Source organism: Acomys russatus, chromosome 18, assembly GCF_903995435.1.
Source record: "Acomys russatus chromosome 18, mAcoRus1.1, whole genome shotgun sequence".
In the NCBI taxonomy this organism is placed as follows: Eukaryota; Metazoa; Chordata; class Mammalia; order Rodentia; family Muridae; genus Acomys; species Acomys russatus.
Window position 1 is genome coordinate 8,559,000 of NC_067154.1, and position 21,592 is coordinate 8,580,591.

General features: G+C 47.7%; 1 protein-coding gene across 1 annotated transcript in view; it reads left to right on the plus strand.

Moving 5' to 3' along the window:
- Scara5 (scavenger receptor class A member 5) overlaps nt 1–21,592 on the plus strand; it is an 88,988-nt gene that overhangs the window by 6,501 nt on the left and 60,895 nt on the right. Inside the window, exon 2 of the mRNA XM_051160727.1 lies at nt 8,919–9,047. Within this exon, the coding sequence (XP_051016684.1) occupies nt 8,919–9,047 (129 nt within the window). The remainder of the gene's footprint in view (nt 1–8,918; nt 9,048–21,592) is intronic.

Below are 21,592 nucleotides of genomic sequence, written 5' to 3' on the forward strand. Positions count from 1 at the left end.
CTTCAAAACCAGATCCCTGCGCGCGTGTGGGTGACCCCTTCCAACGCTTGCAGCTGCTTGCAGAAGTGAAGGCAAGAAGGCAGGGACATTCAACTTGAGTTTTCATCCCTGCCTAAAGGAAAAAAAAAAAAAAAAAAAAACCCACTTCACCCAGGCACAGCAGGAAAGGAGCCGGGCGGGAGGATGCAGACATGGCGGAGTCCCTGACTCCCACGGTACAAACATCTTCAGCTCAGGCATTTGACAGGGGACAAGAGGCGAACTTGGAATCTTTACTGGAATTTGGGGCTAATCTACAAGCTGATGTTCTTCTGGGATTTTTGTGTGTGTTTGCCTGCTTGTTGTGGGTGTGTATGTGCATGCATGTGTGTGTGTGTGTGTGTGTGTGTGTGTGTGTGTGTGTGTGTGTGTGTGTGTGTCTAAGCCAGAGGTCAGCCTTTGGTGGCGTTTCCTCAAACATTCTGCGCCTTGTTTTTCTCTCTGAGCTGGAGCTCATCCGGCAGGCTGGGATGCCTGGTGGTTAGCCCCAAGGATTTGCTTGACCTGCTTTCTCTGGTGCTGGGATGACGAGCATGTACCACTATGCTCAGCTTTATGAATGGGATGAACGACAGGCCTTAGTGTTTGCAAGGCAAGCTCTTTACTGACTGAGCTGTCTTCCCAGCCCAAGAAGAGGATCTTCTGGCCTGAATTTAGGCAGGATGCTAGGCTTGGTGCTTTTTGAGATCCTGTTCACTTAGACAGCACCCCCCTTTACTCTCTCCCTTCCAACTCCTCCCATTTGTTTAGGGCTGACCACTAGGCACTGGATAACCCAACAGGGACTTGTCCTAGCAGAAGAGCATTGTTTTCTCTCAGCAGCCATTTAAGTGCCTCAAGCTCTTCATCTAGTGGTTGGGTCTTGTGAGGTTTACCCCCATCCACCTTGACACAGGGCCTGATGTTGTCATCATACCAATCTAGGTAACAAAAAAAAAAAAAAAATTTTTTTTTAAAAAGATTTATTTACTTTATTATGTGTAGTGTTCTGCTGCCTGCATGTGTGCCTTCCCGCCAGAAGAGGGCACCAGATCTCATCATAGACGGTTATGAGCCACCATGTGGTTGCTAGGACTTGAACTCAAGACCTGTGGAAGAGCAGACCGTGCTCTTAACCTCTGAGCCATCTCTCCATCCCATAGGTGACCTTTACCTGTACCCCTCCCTCTGCACCTCTTGTGCTTTGGCCCCTGCCCCCCAAGGACTAAGGCGAATCACTGTGTTTGGTGTTCACTGTAGCCCAGTTGGCTGTGCTGAGCTAAGGACAAAACTAAAGCAAGTAGTGGTGTTTTCTTTTCCCTCTCTCCCACTCGACAGCCAACGTAATACTTTAGCTCAGCTATTCAAAAAGGGAAAGGGATTTCCTTCCATCAATACCCAGCTCTGTAGTAACTGGGCACAAGCTTAGCTGTCTGCCGATTCGCTTCAATTCTGATAGCATCATTCTGCACAGACCATCAGATCCCACAGATAGACATCTCACCACAGCGCTGCCCCCATTAGAGAGCCCATTCACGCACCCTAGGTTGTGGCATATGCTTCTAACCTTGCCTATAAGTCAGAGTTCCCAGAAGCCCCTCCTCTGGTCTAATTGATTGCAGTAGCTCAGAGCTCAGGAAAACACTTTAACTACATGTCCCCATTTATTACAATGAACATTACCAAGGACACTGCTCAACAGCCCTATGGAAGCATTGCATAGAATGAAGTATGGGAGAGGGGCACAGAACCCCCATAACCTCCTGGGACACACCGCTTTCAGGACCATCCACAAATTCAGCTATCTGGAAGCTCTCAGGACCCAACATTCTGCGGGTTAATTATCTAATTATCTGGCATGACTGAGTAATTCGCTGGCTACTTGTGATCAACCTGCACATCCACCTCTCTCTGTGTACCTTGGGTTTGTGTGTGTGTGTGTGTGTGTGTGTGTGTGTGTGTGTGTGTGTGTGTGAGAGAGAGACCAGGCTTATTTTAAAAGTGCATAGGTGTCCTCACTGGTCTTATTGGTGTACAGAAGATATTCTGTTCACTTTTGAGGTTTCAAGGATCTAGGGAGACTTCTCCAGAATAAACAATGAAGGCTGCTGTATGTATCATCATATCCAAGACATTTAGGACCCTCCAGGGTCCTGGTAAGACTTACTGCACAGCCCGCTGTCACTCCAGGCCAGAGGCTTGCCCCTGCCACACATGTGTCTTCTTCCCTTTTATGAGCGAAGCTTAACGAAGATCCCCACCAAAGGGCACAAAGTTAGAGCAGGATCAGCAACAGAGGTCACTTGGGGCTGCCGCTTGTCATGTATATTGTACAATGAAAACAACGTGAGCGATGAGTAACCAGTGTGAGGGTGAAGTTTATCCTAATGAAGTCAGACTTGGGTAGGTTTAATGGGGATCCTTGGGTGAGCTAAGCACCAAGGTTCCTCCCAGCAATAAAACGCTGGCCCCACCTGCTGTTTATGGGCCTAAGACCAATGAGAACCAAAGAAAACGATGTTGTGATTGTTGGTGGATTCAGAATCATCCCATCCCCTGTTGGCTGCTGTTTCCACCCAGTTATTTTAGAGGTGACGACCTGACTTATCAAACCCAACTTGTGAGTGTGCTTGCAGGTTGAAAGACTCTAAAATTATAACTAAAAAAGAACCCTGAAAGGTTATTTTTTTTTAGTGAAATCGAAAGCTGTGATTTCAGGGGAGGTGCATATCAATGAGGGACTGTTTGGGGGTGCTTTCACATGGTCTCGCTGTCCTTGTGTGACAGACAGTCTTTAAATCTCCTTCCAGAGCTCCACACCCAAGCCTGCCCTCGTGGCAGGGCTGAGAGCGGGGCTGGGCTGCCTGCTCCTCTTTGGGCACACTCTTGCTCCCATTTTTAAGAGCACTCCTCACTTCTAACCTCTGGGAATAATAAAATACTTTAAGACAGCCTCATTTTGGATATGGCCTGTCAAAAAAAAAAAAAAAAAAGAAAAAAAGAAAGAAAGAAATCAAATGTTTTTCCCCTAATAAATTGCATTCTTATAATAGACATGTCATTCCCTGTCCAGGAATGTGTCTTCACATTCTCTCTCGACATGACAAGTGTCTTATCCTAGAACCATGGATTTCTCTGCCCCAGATCCATGATTTCATCCCTGGATCAGAATGAAAACGTCCAGGGTGGGGTTCAGTGCACAGAATGTCGAAGAAAGTTAATCCAGTTCCCAGGAATTGATTATGTGGTTCACCTATGTGGGCGCTAAGTGGTACTCAGAAGCCATGGGTATGTGAGGAGAGCCACGCCTTCGTTTGCCTTTTCAATACAAAGTTCTACTCCAAGCTGCATTTCGTAGCCCAGTAGAAGTTTGCCAATTATTTATTTGTATGGAACAAATGCAAGAGATGGCCTTCCCAGAGAGAGTAAATGTGCTCACGTGTGTTGTTCCTGCAGAGAACCCCGAAACAAGAAGGTGGCCCTGTTCTTGAAGCTCTGCTGCTGTATGTGGGAGTGGACAGCAGTGCACACCAACAGTGACACATAGTGAGGGCAGTGCTTGAGAGACAAGGCCCTAGCACAGCTCTCTTGATGATACTTGGTAGTCTTCAGTGTATTACCTTCTAGAATATGTGGTGTGTGTGTGTGTGTGTGTGTGTGTGTGTGTGTGTGTGTGTTTGCAAAAGGTAACCAAAGGTCAACCTTGCACATTCTTTCTCAATTGCTGCCCACCTCTCTTTTTTTTTTTTTCTTTTAAGAAAGAGTCTCTTAGTAGTTCTGAACTCACCAACTAAGCTAGACTGGCTGTCCAATGAACCCCAAGGAGGCTCCTGTCTTCATTTCCCAGTTGTAGGATTACAAACCTGTACCATCATGGCGTGTGTGTGTGTGTGTGTGTGTGTGTGTGTGTGTGTGTGTGTGTGTGTGTGTATGCTCTGGGAATCAAACTCAAGTCTTCATGCTTGACAGACAAGTGCTTTACTGACAGACGTTGCCCCTGGTTTCTTCCAGAACATTCTTAATCTTGAACACCTAACGAATGTTGTGATTTTCTTACAGTCACCAAAGTCAGTCAGTGTTCCCCAGAATGTGACTATGCTCAACACAGCAGGCACCCTCAGCAGCAACTGAGTCACACACAAATGCATATTTGTCATTTTAATAGTGAGGTATTTATCTAGCTGGCTACTAGGAAGAGGTTAATTCTTTATGTGTGATAATGATACAGTTTTCTCCCTAAATAAATTTAACTTCAACAGAGGGATGGTGTCAAGAACATAAGATACCCAGCCATGGGGAAATGTACAGGCAGCATGCAGGTACAGGTGTTTAAAGATGCGGAAGCTCCAGCAGTCAGCAGCAGCTCCTCACCTAGATCACTGTCTCCTGTGCTGGCACACTGAGCCTAGATCACCGTCTCCTAGGCTGGCACACTAAGCCTAGCTCACCATCTCCTATGCTGGCACACTAAGCCTAGATCACCATCTCCCATGCTGGCACATTGAGCTCTTTCTTTAAGTCACTTTATGTGGATTTAGTTTTGAACTTCCTCAGAGCTGTTGGCCTTAACCTCTGCTGGCCTCTTGGGCCCCTTCTCATCACTTCCTGGTCTCTGGCTGTTTCTTTCAGAGGCCATAGCCAGAGAAAAAACCTTTTCCGGTGATCCTTGTAGAGCTTGGATTCCAAGTGGTTCTCTACCTTCCTAGCTGCAATCTTGCTGCTGTGACCCTTTAGTACAGTTCCGCACGCTGTGGTGATTCCCCAACCATAAAATCATTTTTGTTGTTATTTTATAACTGTAGCTTTTCTACGCTTATGAATCATAATGCAAATATCTGTGTTTTGTGATGGTCTTAGGTGACCCCTGTGAAAGGGTCACTCGACACCCACCCCCACCTGGGGTTGCAACCCATAGGGGTTGAGAACCACTGGCTTGGAAGGTTTCTGTAGTGTTCACCACTTTCTCCATCAGTCTGGTCACCTGTGTCCCTTCAGCTAAAAATAACAACAAAACTTAATAACTAGCAGCTTCGTCAGGACTCTCATCCAAACTGTTCTCACTCTACCTGAACCATGAGGCTGAAGGGAAAGGGGGGAGGGGGAGGGGGAACGCCAGCCCCTAAGTCAAGCCTGCCCTTCATGCTCACCAGGGTGGGCGTTCTCTATTTACCTCTCCCGCAGACACAGACCCACCACCTCTGCCAGAACACTTCCCATACTACACCACTCTTCCCTGTTCACATGCCTCCTTCCTGCCCTCTGTGGGCTACCAGAGGGTTGCACTTGTTGACTGACATGTGCCAAGCCCTGGTCTAGGATCCCGGGAGAGGCAGGGAAGGGCCAGGACATGTCTCTTCCTCGTGTACACCTTTGCACTGCTCATAAACTTATTACTTACGTACTACTATATAACAATTTACCCCTAACACTTAACAGGATAAAGAAAACAGATGGGTACCACATACATTTTCTGAGGAAGCCATGATATGCAAAGAAAGTCCCAAAATAGATCATTGAGGCACTCAAAGTTGCCTCACAGGCAAGCACACACACACACACACACACACACACACACACACACACCCCAACAATAACAAAAGCCCCTCCATATGTTAGTCTGTCTTAATTTCTCTGTCCTTCCCTCACAGTCATAACCTCTAAGCATCTTGCCGTGGTATTCTTGTTTTGGCTGTCCAAACATTTGTGGAAATATATGTGTGAAGCCCCTGTCCTGCTGTGTTTTAAATTGCCTTCTTTAGTATAGGAAGGGATTAAAGCTTCGAAGGTAAAAGGAAGGGGGCTTCTCTCTTTCCATGCAAAAATAAATAAATAGATAGATAAATAAATAAATAAATAAGAGTGCTACGCTACAATGTGCAACACACATTCTCCTGTGGCAAGCTAGCAATATGTATGCAAATGGCAGAGGTTAAACCTGACTTAGCTATGTATATGGCTGTGTGTTCCCTCTTCCTGTCTGTTCTGAGACTTGGGGAAGGGAGGCCAGAGCAGGACAGGTGGAACTCCCACCGTGACAGTGAAAACTAACTAACATGTGTGTGGTATTGCTCAGTGCTGTTCCTACTGCCCCGGCTCTTGTCGGGAGGCAGGCTTTTCTCTGTTACGTGGCAGTAAGACAGCTGGTGGCTCTCACCAGAAGAGGTAGATGAAGTGTTTCAACAGCCTATATGTGCATGGGTGAGACCATCTGGATCCTAGTATACAACGAGATGGAAAATTCTAGAAAGACAATCCCAGGTACGTTAGGAAGAGTTGCTTTCTTCAAATGCAAGTGGAAGCCCAACTTTGTTCTCAAAACTTGCTAATCTTTAACGACTGAGGAGAATGATCATTGACTTTTGTTTCTTTGGCAGTTAGCTTTGAGTTCTGCCTGATGTTTTATGTTTTAGATTGTCATAACTACCCTGCTTAGTGTTTTAAAGGCAGTATTTACAATAAAGTGGAGTGTATGAATGGGAAAATGGTGTTCAAGTCAAAATACCTCCGAGGATCCAAACTGTTTGGATCCAAAGGCATGAACTGTCACCCACCATTTCCCCATAGTAACAAAACCTCCAGAGGCCAAACATTAGTGAGGTCTCTCAAGGGACGAAAACAGCCTTTGACGCTCCTCGAAGCCAATGAAACGGACCGAGGACAGCAAATGCCTCACTGTCTTTTAAAGATTTGGCATCTCTTGCCGACCCTTTTCTTCTCAGTAACTACTCCAGTCAGGGACACTGGATTGTAAAAGGACAGTCCCTCTGGGCAGGCCTGTCACTTCTAGGGAGTGGAGAATGAAACAGAGACATTGTGCTTTGCAAAGAATGTCACACATTGGTTCTTATAAGCTGTCAGGGACAGGGTGGAGACGGGTCCCTTACCTTCTTCCCTCTTTTGACTGACATAGCAGCAGATGGAGGTTTGTAAGTTTCCTGGCCTCTGGACGAGTTCTGAAGGAATGCCTTGAAGGACAAACTGAGCTGACCGCTCACCTTGCTGAGTGACAGCAAGCAGCTGCTATTTGCAGTACGGAGGACAGAGCCTAGGGCCAGATACCAACCACCCTTTTACCGGGCGGTGGTGGCACACGCCTTTAATCCCAGCCCTCGGGAGGCAGAGGCAGGTGGATAGCTGTGAGTTCGAGGCCAGCCTGGTCTACAAAGTGAGTCCAGGACAGCCAAGGCTAACACAGAGAGACCTTGTCTCGAAAAACAAAAAACAACAAAAACCAAAAAACCAACCACCCTCTTATCTTTATTTGGAGGCAAGGGCTCGCTAGGTGCCCAGGCTGACTTTAAACTCATGATGTAGCCCAGACGATTTTAAATTTGCCATCCTCCTTCTCCAGTCTCCCGAGTAACTGTGTGGACAGGTACAATGGTGACTCTTCGTTACCAAGGTCATCAGGCTTTAGAGGGTCATTCCAGGAAAGTTAACCCAAAGAGGAAAGAGCTACCCTGAAAATCGGCTGCAGCATCCCATGGGCCAGAATTCCAGTACTGAATACAAAGGGGACAGTGGGCTGAGCATCGCCAGCCCATCTCTCTCTACTTCCCAACTGTGGCTGCTGTGTGACGTCACACTTCTGCCACCACGCAATATGGACGACACACTTGAACCAAACGATACCTTTCCTTGTTGCTTTTGTCAGAAACTTTGTTACAACAGCAAGAAAACCAACTAACACAGCAGGCATTCGGTTAGCTAACTTTGGATATGAACCCAAAGAAGCCGGACACAGAGTCCGTAAGGCCCTTGACAACAATCACTGTTTTATTCTCACCAGATGCTGCTGGTCTAATTGCACAGGATGAGGTTACTATGAACTTGAACCCAAGTTTGCAAGCTGGTGATCAGATTTGGCTTCTAAATGTGTTTTATTTATGTTCTCCACTGCGTTTAGTTTTTAATTAGTTGCCAACATTAAAATTACAGTCTCATGCAGAGCCTTCTAACACAGTGGTTCTCAACATGTGGGTTTTGACCCCTCACAGGGGTTGCATATCAGATATTGACATCATTATTCATAACAGTAGCAAAATTACAGTTATGAAGTAGCAACAAAATAATTTTGTGGTTGGAGGTCACCACAATGTGAGGAACTGTATTAAAGGGTCACAGCATTAGGAAGGTTGAGAACCACTGCTGTAGCGTGTCTCAAAAATTCTAAGCCTTACATAACCCTCACTATTCTTTTTGTGTTTGGTTTGGCTTGGTGTTTTGGTTTTTCTAGACAGGATTTCTCTGTGTAACAGCCCTGACTGTCCTGGACTTGCTTTGTAGACCAGGCTGGCCTCGAACTCATGGAAATCCAACTGCCTCTGTCTCGCGAGTGCTGGGATTAAAGGCGTGCGCCACCATGTTTGCCTTGCAAGTCCTACTCTTTTGAAATCATTACCATATGTGTGTGCACACATGCACACTATGTATGTGTGATGACACCTGACACAGCACACTGCGGAGGCCAGAGGAAAACTCTGTGGAGTCGGTTCTCTCTTTGCACTTTTCTATGGGCTGTGGGGAGCTAAGGCAGAAAGTAGCTCCACCCATTGAGCCATCTTGCAAGGCCAGCAATTCGTATTTTAACTTTTCTCCATAGTCCCTGGATCATGTGAGCTAATGACACTTGTTAAGGAAAGCCTATTAAATCCTATTTTAGTGTGTTTCTGTTACTTGGAGATGGGCTTGTGGTGACGACACAAGCCTGTTTGGGTTATTCATAGAGGGTGCAGGGAGAACAAAAGGCTGAACATCCTAGAAAGTTCCTGGTTCAGGTGGCTGCGTTACAGATGCGCAGAAGGGCCTGAACATCTGTGGGCAAGGCAGAGAGGTGAGACCTCAAGAGAAAGACAGCCCACGAGGCTGTTTTCACTTCTGTTTCATTTCTCCTCTTTTAGGTCCATGTCACAAACGGCGAGCAGGTGGCTGCTGCATACAGCTGGGCTCCCTGTCAGCGCTGAAGCACGCGGTTCTGGGGCTCTACCTTCTGGTCTTCCTGATTCTTGTGGGCATCTTCATCTTAGCAGGTAAGAGGAGCCTTTCTCCGCCCAGACCTCTGGGGATGAGGGAGGAAGACTCAGAGACCCTGCTTTCCACTGCCACTGCTGTAAGCCCAAGTGCTGCCCTTGTTGCTATGGAAACCAGAAAGGAAGATGCCTGGCTGGTCTTTCTGGCTGGAGATGGCTCTTCAGTAGCGTTGCCTGTTTTTATGTGGAATGGACTGTCAGGGAAGGAGATGTGAGGGTGTGGAACCTCTGAAGCCAGTAGGACAGATCCAGTTTCCCAGGGTGGCTTCTGATTGGTCCCTGCCTCATCATTGGGGCAATGGCTTATTCCAGGCCTCCCCAACCTCTGGGCTATGGTGTGTCCTGAGCAGGCTGGGATTTATCTTAGCTCTTTGCCTGTGCATAGCACTTGCTGCTGAGGTTAGTCAGGGTTGGGGGAGCCTGCTTCCCTTTGCAGTTCAGAGAATCTAGGATAGATTCTGTCTCAACTAAACCAAGTTCTTCCTCCATGTTTGTTTCTGAGATAGGCCTTAGATGCCTGGGATGGGAGGAGGGGAGGAGCCCATCCTGAAGCCAGGGTGAGGCAGAGCTGGAAGATTTAGGAAAGGTTCTGGATGTGGTAGCACACATCTTTATTTTTTAATATATTTTATTAATTTATTCATATTACATCTCAATTGTTATCCCATCCCTTGTATCCTCCCATTCCTCCCTCCCTCTCACTTCCCCCCTACTCCCCTCCCCTACGACTGTGACTGAGGAGGACCTCCTCCCCCTGTATATGCTCATAGAGTATCAAGTCTATTCTTGGTAGCCTGCTATCCTTCCTCTCAGTGCCACCAGGCCTCCCCTTCCAGGGGATGTAGTCCCCACTTTCCACTCAACTGTGGAGAATGTCCTGTCCATCAGCTAGATCTGGGTAGAGGTTCGAAGTTTACTGCACGCATTGTTCTTGGCTGGTGCCATAGTTTGAGCAGGACCCCTGGGCCCAGATCTGCCCATCATAATGTTCTTGTAGGTTTTTAGGACCCTCTGGATCCTTCTATTTCCCCATTCACCCATGCTTCTCTCATCTAGAGTGTCAATAGGATGTCCTCCCCTCTGTCCCACTTTCCTGGTAAATGAAGACTTTCATGGGACATGCGCCTTGGGCTAGTGTCCATAGCACACACCTTTAATCCCAGCAGTTGGGAAGCAGAACCAGGTGGACCTCTGTGAGTTCAAAGCCAGCATAGTCTACAGAAAGAGTTTCAGGACAGCTGAGGTTACATAAAAAGATGCTGTCTCACAAAGAAAGAAAGAAAGAGAAGGAAGGAAGAAAGGAAGGAAGGAAAAGGAAAGAAAAAGAAAGAGATCCAATGGGAGCCTGTTGTTCTTGTGTACCCTGTAGCCCAGTTTCTTACTTGCAGGTATCCCCCAAGATGGAGATGGTAAAGCCAGGCTCTGGTGATCCCTTCCTGCCTCTCTCCACAGGCAGGCCTGCTCGTTTACCATCTCCTCAGTGGAGACATAGACAGTTTGACAAAGTAAGCCAAGGGAGTTCTCTGTCACATGGGACCCTGCCTTGTGCCCAGCTCTGTGCTAGGATCAAGACACAGCTAAATAAGAGCCAGGGGATTCTCTCAAGGAGTCTCTACTCTACAGGCTGATCCAGGGTCAGGTGACTAAAGCCCAGTCAAGGACAAATGCAGTGAGCGGGCAATGTGCTAGGGTGTAGATGGCGCTGGGGTGGTGCACTCTGGGAAAATGGCTGTAGCATGGAAAAGGGTGGGGTTGTTTGGCGTGAGACTGCTGTCCAGGCAGAGCTAACTTGAAGTGCTCAGGGTGGGGTCCCTGAGTTAACTAGAGGGCAAGACTCAGGAGGTTCAGCCCTTACAGATGACCTTTTGCTGAGAACCCTGAGACAGATGCCCAGGACCTCCCTGATCTTGACTCACTCCCCATCAAGTGGGACAAGCCACTTGGGTATTGTAATGGGATAGTTGGTGTTGCCTGTGCCTTCAGGTTTCCATATACAGGGTATCAGGGGTGGTTCCTGTCTCACCAAGCACTACACTGGGGGGTGGCCAACAGCAACACTGAGAGAAACTCATGATTCATCCCAGCAACCTAAGGATGGTGTCCAGCAAGGGCTACCATGGGCCAAGCCAGCCAGGGGGTGATTTGAACATGTTCTTGTCCTGCTTGGTGAGAGCTTGAGATGGGGGTTTTGCGGTTTTGGCTGCCAGGGCCATAACAAATTTCTGGAATGTTTGGAAAGTCTCTCAGCCCAGCAGGAAAGCCATGGTGTTACGACTACTCTGAACAGGAACTTCAAGTGACCAAAGTGGGTTTCCAGGAGAGGGACATGGAGGAAGGGACCTGGGAGAGGAGTCTGGAGTTTGAGGGTGGGAATAGGAGGGTCCCAACTCTTCTCAAGAGTAACACGCGGGGGCTGCCATGTGGGAAAGGGTAGACACGTTCTGCTTGACTCAAGGGTGGAACTGAGACACAGCGGTGGATTCTGTGAAGACGGGTGCCCATTCAGGACAGAGATATGCTCTCTGAGCAGCACTGCTGTGCAGCTTAATAGAAAGGCTCTCTCTCTCTCTCTCTCTCTCTCTCTCTCTCTCTCTCTCTCTCTTTCTCGGCTTAGTGGTCAGACAGGATTTATGATGACATCCTGGAAACCTTCAGAAAAGAGGGCGGGACGTGGTTTCCCAATCCTGTGAAACTGCTGCCAGGCTTCCTTGGCTGGTCAAGTCGTTCAAACCTGAGCAGGATTTCTTGGGTTACTCTTGTCACCTTTGAACCTGTACGTTTCAGAATAATGTATTACTGTGTGCGTGTGATGAGAAGTGAGTGGATTGGAACTAATCTCTTGGCTTCCGGGGGTGTGGCCACTGTCGCGTCCCCAGGTTCTTGTCTGCACTGAGGGGAATCCCGAGAAAGTACAGCCAGCACTGGTCACTCCTGTCCTCGGAAGAGAATGTGGTACTAAGCAGACTTCCTGGAAGAGGCCTTTCCTGCTCTTAGGGAAGAGGGCTCTTAGATACCTCCAAGGATGCTTCTTCCTAGCAAATACCAAGATGGTGGGGCATGGAGGATGTGATTCAGGGGGACCCAGAGCTTGCCTGACTAGCTGCCTCTGGGGTTCTCGGGCAGAACTTGTACAATTCATTGTCCACAGGCAATGTGTTCTCCTGTATTGTATGTAACCCAGGCTGTACTGGAATTCACTATGCAGGCCAAGTTGGCCTCAAATTCTTGGCAGTCCTCTGTCTCAGCCTCCTGAGGACTGGGGTTATAGGCATATGCTGCCGTACTCGGCTTTAACTCTTTCTTAGTAGCAGTAGTTGACTGTTGCCCTCATCATCTTCAATCATGGGAATAAAATGGCAGGGAGGCGTGTTTGCTACTCACGGTGAGTTTAAAGCTACACACACACACACACACACACACACACACACACACACACACACAATTTAGCTTATGTTACATAGCAAATTATGCATAAAGAAATGTCCCAATCCCAAACATGGGCTTTTGGAGTCCTCAGCCCAGGGGGCCATCTGGGCAAGTGTCCTTTGAACTGAGAGCTCGCTTTTTAAATCACTTTGTTGAAACAAAGCAAGTTGGTCCTGAAACCTGCCGTCAAGGAAGTGCACTCAGAACACCCAGCCATCTGCGCCCCATCATGCATCTTGGCGGTCAGCGTGCGTGCGATGCCGTCAGTCTTTATTCAGATAGTCCTGTGACATTCCATCCTGTGTCTGTGGCTGCTGCCAAGGGCGTCGCTCATTGCGTTACAGAATCCTGACCCTTGAGGCTAAGCAGAGAGAGTTTTCCTGCCTGAGTTGCAGGAGGTGGTGCACGCACATGAGGAGTTAGCTTGCTTTCTCCCTGAAGAGGCTGTGAATCTTAAAGTCATTGGAATCACTTTTGAGGAAGCAATTAATATGGGTGGAGTGAGCTGTCACCCTGTTGTACCTTGTGGGAATTTGAAGGTAATTTAAAACGAGAGCAGGGAGCCAGACCTGCAGCCTACCTGCAGCAAGGGCATAGGCCACAGGGAAAGGTTCGTGGGGCACCTCACTTGAGCCCCATTTGGAGCCTCCACATTCGCCCTTCCTAGGCCTGTTCTCATCTAGTTCCATCATCCTGCATTTTAGTCTCCCCATCAATGGCCTTAATCCCTTTTAGATGGGTGTTTTACTTAGTTTTCACCTTGCAAGTTTTTCATCTATTGGTTTGATTCTTCAAGTGCGTATTTCCATTGTGTGGATGGCTGAGTGAGTGAGTGAATGAATGGATGAGACATCCTTGGAAAAATAATTACGTGAGGAAAAAAAAAAAAAGACTGCTATCTTTATTTTAATCAAGTATCTAAAAGGAATTTCCCTTCGAGAGCATTTGGCTAGGAGACTTAGAGTTATGTAGCTGAGGGTATGAACACATATTCGTCTTAGTACATGCTGACCCCATAGTGTTCAGAGAGAGAGAGAGAGAGAGAGAGAGAGAGAGAGAGAGAGAGAGAGAGAGAGAGAGAGTATTAAGACAGAAAGGGATGTGCGGGAGCTCACACCGGCATGCATCTGGACCTTGGAGCCAGCCCATCTGGGCTTGGACTCTGGCTTCTCCACTGCCACGTGATGCTGGCCACATCACCAGGCCTTTCTGTGCTAGAGCCTTTATATTGAAAACGGAGGATGCTGGCATTGCTACGTGACAAACTGGGCTACAGTGAGGGTTAAATGGCTCAGTATATCTAAAGTATGTAGGAGAGCAGCTGGCACCCAGCACACAGAGTCCGGAGAGGAGCTGGCACCGTCACTCTTTCTTTTCCTTGGTTTCCTTTGCTGTCAACTGAGCTGACTAATAGAGACTGAAAGTTGATTTTGGCTTGTCTGTCAATATCCCAGACTCTCAGAGTATCTCTGATATATGGACATTAGACTATTCATTTGTAGTATCAGCAGGACAGACATGACCAGGGTGTCTTGTTTCTATTTCTCTCTCTCTTTCTCTCTTTCTTTCTTTCTTTCTTTCTTTCTTTCTTTCTTTCTGTTTTTTGTTTTTACCATGACCTAGGTACATTTTTATATCACAGCCAGCACTCACATACAAACCTGACACTGAAATTTCTGGTTCCTCTGATGGCTTTCTGTCATATTCTACTCAATTCTTTTTAGTTTTTAAAATAGTCCCAACCCAGCCATTTGTTTCATAATCTCTGAATGGAACATAGCCATAGTCTAAAAAATTATGGGTAAAATGACAGCTTTGTTTTTCTCTGTGTCTTTCACATATTGTAAAGAGTGCCGTTCTTACTAGGCTCTGGGCTCTGAGGCCAAACTTGTGGCTTAACTCAGGCTCCACCGTTGAATGGCTATGTTATCTCGGGGGGTAGAAAGAGTAACCTTTAATATTTCTTATTTTGTCATTTATAAAACAGTACACACGCCTATAGGATTGTTGTGAAGATTAAACAAATTAATACATGAAAACTCAGTTTTTGGTACAGAAAAAGAATTCAAATGACCATTAGATTATTATTATCATTATTATTATCATCATCATCATTATTATTATTATTATTATTATTATTATTATTATTATTATTATTATTATTAACACACGTGGAGGGATTTTTGCTTTGAGAATAGCAAAGGATTCATAGAGCATGCTGACTGTAGCTAGGGCTGCACTTGTGCAGTCTGTGCCCATGCCCCACCTCATCCTAATGGGCACAGAGAGGTACCTAGTGATGCTCCTGAGGGCTCCTGAGACAGACCCCGGACAGCATTTCCAACCTGTGGGTCTTGAGCGGGGGGGCGGGGGGTGCTCATGTCAGATCCACAGTGCCAGCCCTACCCATGCCACTGAGGCTTGGCCTTGTGAGGAGCCTTCAGGGACATCTTGTACAGCCTCCCTCCCTTCCGACTCCCCAGGCAGATGAAGTATTTGGCTTTGCTTGAAGATAAGCCACAGATGAGAGAGACATCTTTATCTCTCTTGCTGCCCCCCCCATGTTGTTTGTAATGTTGACTAATGTGTGACTCCTAAAGAGAGCAAGCCCATCCCCTCCAACAGCAGTAGCTCAGGAGACCTGCTTTGGAGACTCCTGTGTATTGAGAGCTCACCCTTTACATGGGCATATTGAAGTTGTTGGTTTGGGTTCCCATTCCCTTCCACTCTAAAAGGATGCTTTCACGATAAGGTACCACATCTTTTATTACTGGTTTGTTTTTTGAGACAGGGTTTCTTTGTGTGGCCTTGGCAGCCCTGAAACTTCCTCTGTAGGCCAGGCTGGCCATGAGCTCACAGAGATCCGCCTGCCTCTGCCTCCCAAATGCTGGGATTAAAGGCGTGCGCCACCACTGCCTGGCTACTTCTTGTGTTATTTGGTTCCTGTATATAACCAACACTAAATTAATTCCTGGAATAAACACAATGCCATTCTCCCTCAACACTCATCCTCCCAACAAGCTCCAGGCTTGAGAGATAAACATAAATGAACATTACTCATGGTGTGGTGTGGCCAAGGCAGCATATACTAGGCTGGGGCCTGCATAGCTCTAATTATGGAATACTATGCAGCTCCCAACACTAATGGCCATTTCCTACCCCTGCCCTAGATATCCTTTAAAGGATACACTTCCTGGTAAGAGCTCTCAATTCTATGCTAGGAAAACAAGATGTATTGGTTTTGTTGCTGTTTCAGCTTAAATGCAGATGTTGTCAAGGATCCCAGTGGGATGTCATCACGCTGGATTCTGCCAAACATTGCAGCCTGTTGCATCAACCTGACAGCGAGTGCAGGCATGTGTCACTCAGCTTTCCCTTTCAGCCTTGTGCCAGTGTCCCAACCCAGTCCCTGCTCCATAGCCTGCTGCCACGTGCACAGTTCCCTGGAGAACAGCACCAGGGATCCACCAGCCCGCACTTTGGCTTTCACCCTTGTGCCCTGCAAGGGGAGACGGGTCACCTCTAGGGTCCTTGGATTTGACCAACGCTCACCCGAGAGACATCTGCATCTCCCCCCTCCCCCTGTGAATCCCACCTCATTCTGCTGGGCTTCCCAACTGTCAGACCACCTCCCATCGCCTCTTAGGTCTAAATGGTAGGAAAAGAGAGGACCAGGATAACTTTGACGCTCTGACACCCCAACCCTAATTATAACACCTTGGATGATGCCTATGACTTCCCTTAAGAAAGGTAAGGGACAGAGGCAGACAACATGGTGACAGCATGGTTGCTAAGTTGTCTCTCTCTCTCTGGGTCACCTATCAAGTCCCAGTGGCACAATAGGGAAAGAAGAACAGAGGAGAGATCTCAGCTACATCCCACTGGAATCCTTCTTTTAGGCAAAGAACCACATCTGATCACCACCTGCTTTTATAAATAAAGTTTTATTAGAACACTACCATACTTGTTCACTCACATGTATCAAGAGCTGCTTTTGCTCTATAATAGCCAAGTTAACAGTAATAGCCCTTATGTGACCCACAGACCCTAAAACACATACTGCATGACCCTTGAAAGGGTTCGGCAACTCCGCTTTCCCCCTATGTGCTCGTCAGCTGTGCTATGCCGGCTTTGCAATTTTTTTTGAGAGATCTTGACTTTGCTACAAACTGTGAACAAATGATTTTCAGTGTCTCCATTCAAAAGAAGGAAAGGACTTTCGTACACACACACACACACACACACACACACCCTTAGTTCCCCCAGGGAGGAAGAGGAGGAGTTATCTATGCACACCCCCCCACGGTGGTGGTCAGGATGTCACTGCTCTACAGATCCTGTTGGCATTCCCGAGGTGGCTGTAACTAAGAGCCAGCTCATATTTCACCACACACCACAGAAATGATCAAGTGAGTTCCGTCTATGCCAGGATGCAGAAAAGAAGGACACTGGAGATTGTGACTAGCACACAGAGCTCCCTAGAAGATGAGGTTTTCTAACTGGGTAGCGCCTTCCTTCCGGGGTCTGCCTGTTTCTTCAGGACTCAGCCGTAGCACCTTTGCAATCTACCTGCCTTTCTGTTTTCTGCTGGGGGTGCCCGGGGGTGCTGGGGGGCTTTTGCCACTAACTGGGGGCTGTGAGTTTGGACTGAGACTGAAGCCAAGCAACTGGCATTGCTTTTGGTTCCAGCCTATGGGTGAGATGTCATAAACATTTGGGATTTCCGTGAAAATCCTGTAGGCAACACGACACGGTGGGCACAGCCCTTGTCAAACCCAGCTCATCACTTACCAAGTGCCTGCCATGTGCCACACACTGTGGGAGACACAGGAGGAGGAAGAGGACGAAGGAGAAGCCTTAGCCATAGAGATCAGTACTGGTGGTGGAGCCGACAGGCATGAGACAGACAGAACTAGCAGAGATGTTTGGGATTCATCAAAGCAGAGTTCACATCTTAGCTTGATTGTCCTTCTTTGTTTTTTAATGAATGTTTTAAAAATTATGTGTATATATGTGTTTCTATGTGGAGGGTTTGTGCATGGGAGCGCAGGTGCCTGCTGAGGTCAAAGGCATCCGATTTCCCCTGGAGCTGAAGTTATGGTTATAAGCTACCCAGTGAGGATGCTGGGAACTGAACTTGAGTCCTCTGCAGAGCAGAATCTGCTAGCAACAGCTGAGCCACCTTGCAGCCCCAGCTTGATCATTCTTGACCTGCCATCTGGGGGAAATTAAGGTTCCCCCTGGCTTCATACTTTAAATGTATCATGATGGGGAGGTGAGAGGCCATTTACGTTCCAGGCTGTGGTATCTACAGTGTCTCTGCACATCACCTGCCTCGTACCAGGCGGGTATTCAATGAATGCTTCCAGGCAGAGCTCAACTGAGGCTTCTGAGACACTCTGAGAAGTTCTAGTTTATTTCCTGTGCAGCCATCACCGGCTGCTCTTGGCTTCTCACCCCAACCTGCAGCACATGTACATCTTAGGGAGCTCACTAAATCCTGAGCCTTCTTCTTAGTGTCCTCAGCTGAACTGTCTCTCTTCCTGGTGACTGACATCACCATTGTGTCCCCTTGAATTCTGTCTGTCTTCCCGCTGACCTTTTTCCCGGATGGCAGTCTAATACATTCCATGACCACTGGGTTATATCAACCTTAGCAGGCAGGCACAACGATTGATTTTTCTCGCCCAGATCTGTTTATCCCTAGCCCCACCACCCCCTGCCCCCAGTATCATCCATTTCTGTAAATGGCCCCACTGTCTAGTCAACTGTAGATTCCAAAGAGTGGAATCCTCCTCACACGACCTCAGCCTCACTCCATGTTCACTCCATCGGCACACCCACATTCTTGTCTCTCACTAGGCTTATCCCAATCTCCATCTAAAGCTGCCAGAATCAGAAAAACAAATTGTGTGTGTGTGTGTGTGTGTGTGTGTGTGTGTGTGTGTGTGTGTGTGCATTGTAACCAGTGGCTTGGAATTCCTCTGTTCCAAAGCAAATAGGAGCACCACAGGAGGTGGCCATAGGTACTCTCATCATGAAAGCATGGCAGACTGTGTCTGAGCATGTTAATGCCCCACTGGTGTTCTTCTTTGGAGAGGACCAGGAAGAACACATATTTGACCATGGGGACAAATACCTTCACTGCACAGAGGTGCACAGCCATATCCTCATCCAACCGGAGAGGTGGTTCACAGCTTCAGGCCAGACTCAAGTCACTGTGGTGGGATTGCTTAGGACAAAGCAGTGCATGGGGCACGTGATCTAGAGAGTAGGGAAACAGGACTCTTGCCAAAAGTTCCAGGGTCATGTGATGCTACCGTGAACCGAGAGGCAGCCCCTGACCAAGCATGACCTGGGAAACAGTATCCTTGATTATCCATTTGAAGACTTGGGACCAGTCTCTGGCTACAGGATGAGTGGAGTCACCTGTGGAAGTCACTTGCCAATCTTTTGGTTGTTTGTAGTGCCTTAAAAACATGTATGTATGTATGTATGTATGTATGCATGTATGTATGTATGTATGTTTGTATGTATGTGTAGGTCAACAACACAGGCGAGTGTTTACAAAGCCACATTATGGGGAAAGAGAGCCCCCAGTGGTGTGTTTACACTTAGAAGGCCATAATGTAAACATGTATATAAAACAGGCAAAGAGAATGGGACTCAAGGTCTGGGTGGGAGCTTTGCTGGCACATTTCTTCTTTTCCATATTCTCTAACTCTGTTGGTGCTGGTAATCAAAAGCCCTTTTACAATGCCACAGGAATCCCTCTCCAACCCAGAGAGCTTGGCACCCAGTGGAGTTTCTGCAGTTCACCACCCCAGAGGGAGTGTATCCAGGCCACCCCCACCCCAGGTGGCCAGGAGGGTGTCCTCTAGCCTCTGCCTAAACATTGCTCTACCTGGCTCAGCATCCTGGACAGCAGGGGACCCTGGAGCAAAGGGCTAGGGACAGAGGTGGAAGGAGTACGCACAGGGAAAAGTGGAGGCTAGGGAGAGTCAGCCCCTCCTCAACTCTATAAATGGGAGGGAGGCCCGGGTGGAGGAGAGGGAACAGAGGGCCTTGCTTCTAGGATCTGGTTTCCTGAAGCTCTGCCTTCCTCCTTGGGTGGGTCCTGGCTGCCACTAGATCCATGCAGGCCCTTCTGGGAGCTCCCTTTGTTCCTGAAAGCTGTGATTTCACTAACTAAAACAGAAAAACACAAGCAGAAGCCACTTCTACCATTTTTGGAGTAAGTCATGAATCAAATGTTGTCTCATTCCCCCTTCAGAGGTTTACCTGGGTAACTTTTTTCATAAGATCCTCTCTCCCAGCCCTAGAGGAGCATCTTCAGTGAACCATAGTGTCTGTCTGTCATGGCTGAGCCACCTTATGTGTGTCCTACCACCGAGACTTCACTTCTTTCTGTTAAGGCTTTCCAGAGTGCTCCATCTAGAGACTCTAGGGGCCTCTACTTTACCAGGAGATGCCCAGTGCCACCAATCCCCTTTGCCCCCAATGTTCCGCATCTCCATTAATGGCATGGTCCACCCAGGGTGGGTTCCAATTTTACAAGCATAGCATCCCGTTTTAACTAAATCCCTCTTGCTGGGAGCTAAAGCTTCCAACTCCATACCTGAGGGTCGGGAGAGAGCTGAGGTCAATGACGCAGAGTTCTGCAGCAGGCCAAGGCCAGGAAGGAGAGTGGATTGCTCTTGAGTTGAGCACTGGTGGAGGGGCAAACAGAGGGCCCCTGTGATACGCTAGCCTGTGCATCTTGCCTTTGGGCTCTTTAGCTTTATGAGATGTAGCCCTTTCCTGACTGCCCTGCTCCCACTCCCAAAGACTTCCTCTTACCTACGTGGCTTTAGATTCCTAGTCTCCCATCATATTAAGTCCTCTTAGCCATTGGTCCTGGTTGTCAGCCTTCAAGCTGCAGTGTCTCTCCTAGGTTGAAGTGTAGGGGGAGAAAGCCCTTCTCAGTTTTGCTTCTGGGTCAGGCATCTACACAGATCACACTTCCTCTTGCAAAGTGACTCACTCTAATAGAAACTGTTCCTTACTGCGGTGACAGAAAGGGTCCCTTCTCCTTTCTTTTCACTGTGGCTTATGACAAAAGGCCACCTTCTGTCTAGCTAGTCTGGCTTGGCCTGTGCCGGGTGTCAAAAGGAACGGGGGGTGTGCCACTTGCTGCTGCATAGATTATGCTGGCATGGAACCCATCATCCACGTGGCCAGTGGGCTCCTGAGGCTAGACCCTTGATGGTGCACTAAAGAGAGCAAAGACATAACTTTGTCCTTATGTAAATGTTATTCCATTTTGGAGTGGCCCAACTTTTTAATTACTCTGTCTCTTTAAGTACGTGTAAATGATTTGTTATTATTGGGTCCACAAGAAGGGGCATCCACGTCACCATGAAAAATGATGGGCTGGTTATACTTTGGGCAACCAGCAGAGAGGTCAAGGATATAGGGAAACTGCTTCGCAGTGTATATACTGTCCATTCTCCTTAGGTCAGCGGTTCTCAACCTGCCAGTTGCAACCCCTTTGGCAAACTTTTACCATCAAAAACCGTTTACATTATGATTCAGAAAAGTAGCAAAATTACAGTTATGAAACAGCAATGAAATAATTTTATGGTGGGGGTGGGAGGAGTCTCCACAACACAAAGAACTGTATTAACTTGTCACTGTGTTAAGAAGGTTGAGAAGCACTGCCTTGGGTAGTGGGAGCAAAGGCAGAAAGAAAGGCCATAGCCCATACCTTTTCAAGGACTACATCCAAATGAACCACGATCTACTCACCATCTGGTGGCATTTCCAGAACCTTCTTCAGCAGTCATTTCCATGCCTCACCCACTGAAGTCACTGGGGTCTTTTCAGGAGCCAGGTGCACACCCTCGACCCCCACCCCTGCTTCCCCATACAGCAGATTGTGAGGGGCCACGGGCCTGAAACCCTGTCTAGATTTTCCTGGCTGGTTCTGGTCTCCATAGGTGTGTTTCCCCATGGGAATACCAGGAATGGGGTGTGGCCAGGAGGTGGGTTCAGGTGTAGGTGGGTGAAGATCCTCTGCTGATCTGTACACATCCGGCCTTCCTCCTGAGACATCACTCAGCAGCAACAATGGCTGCTTT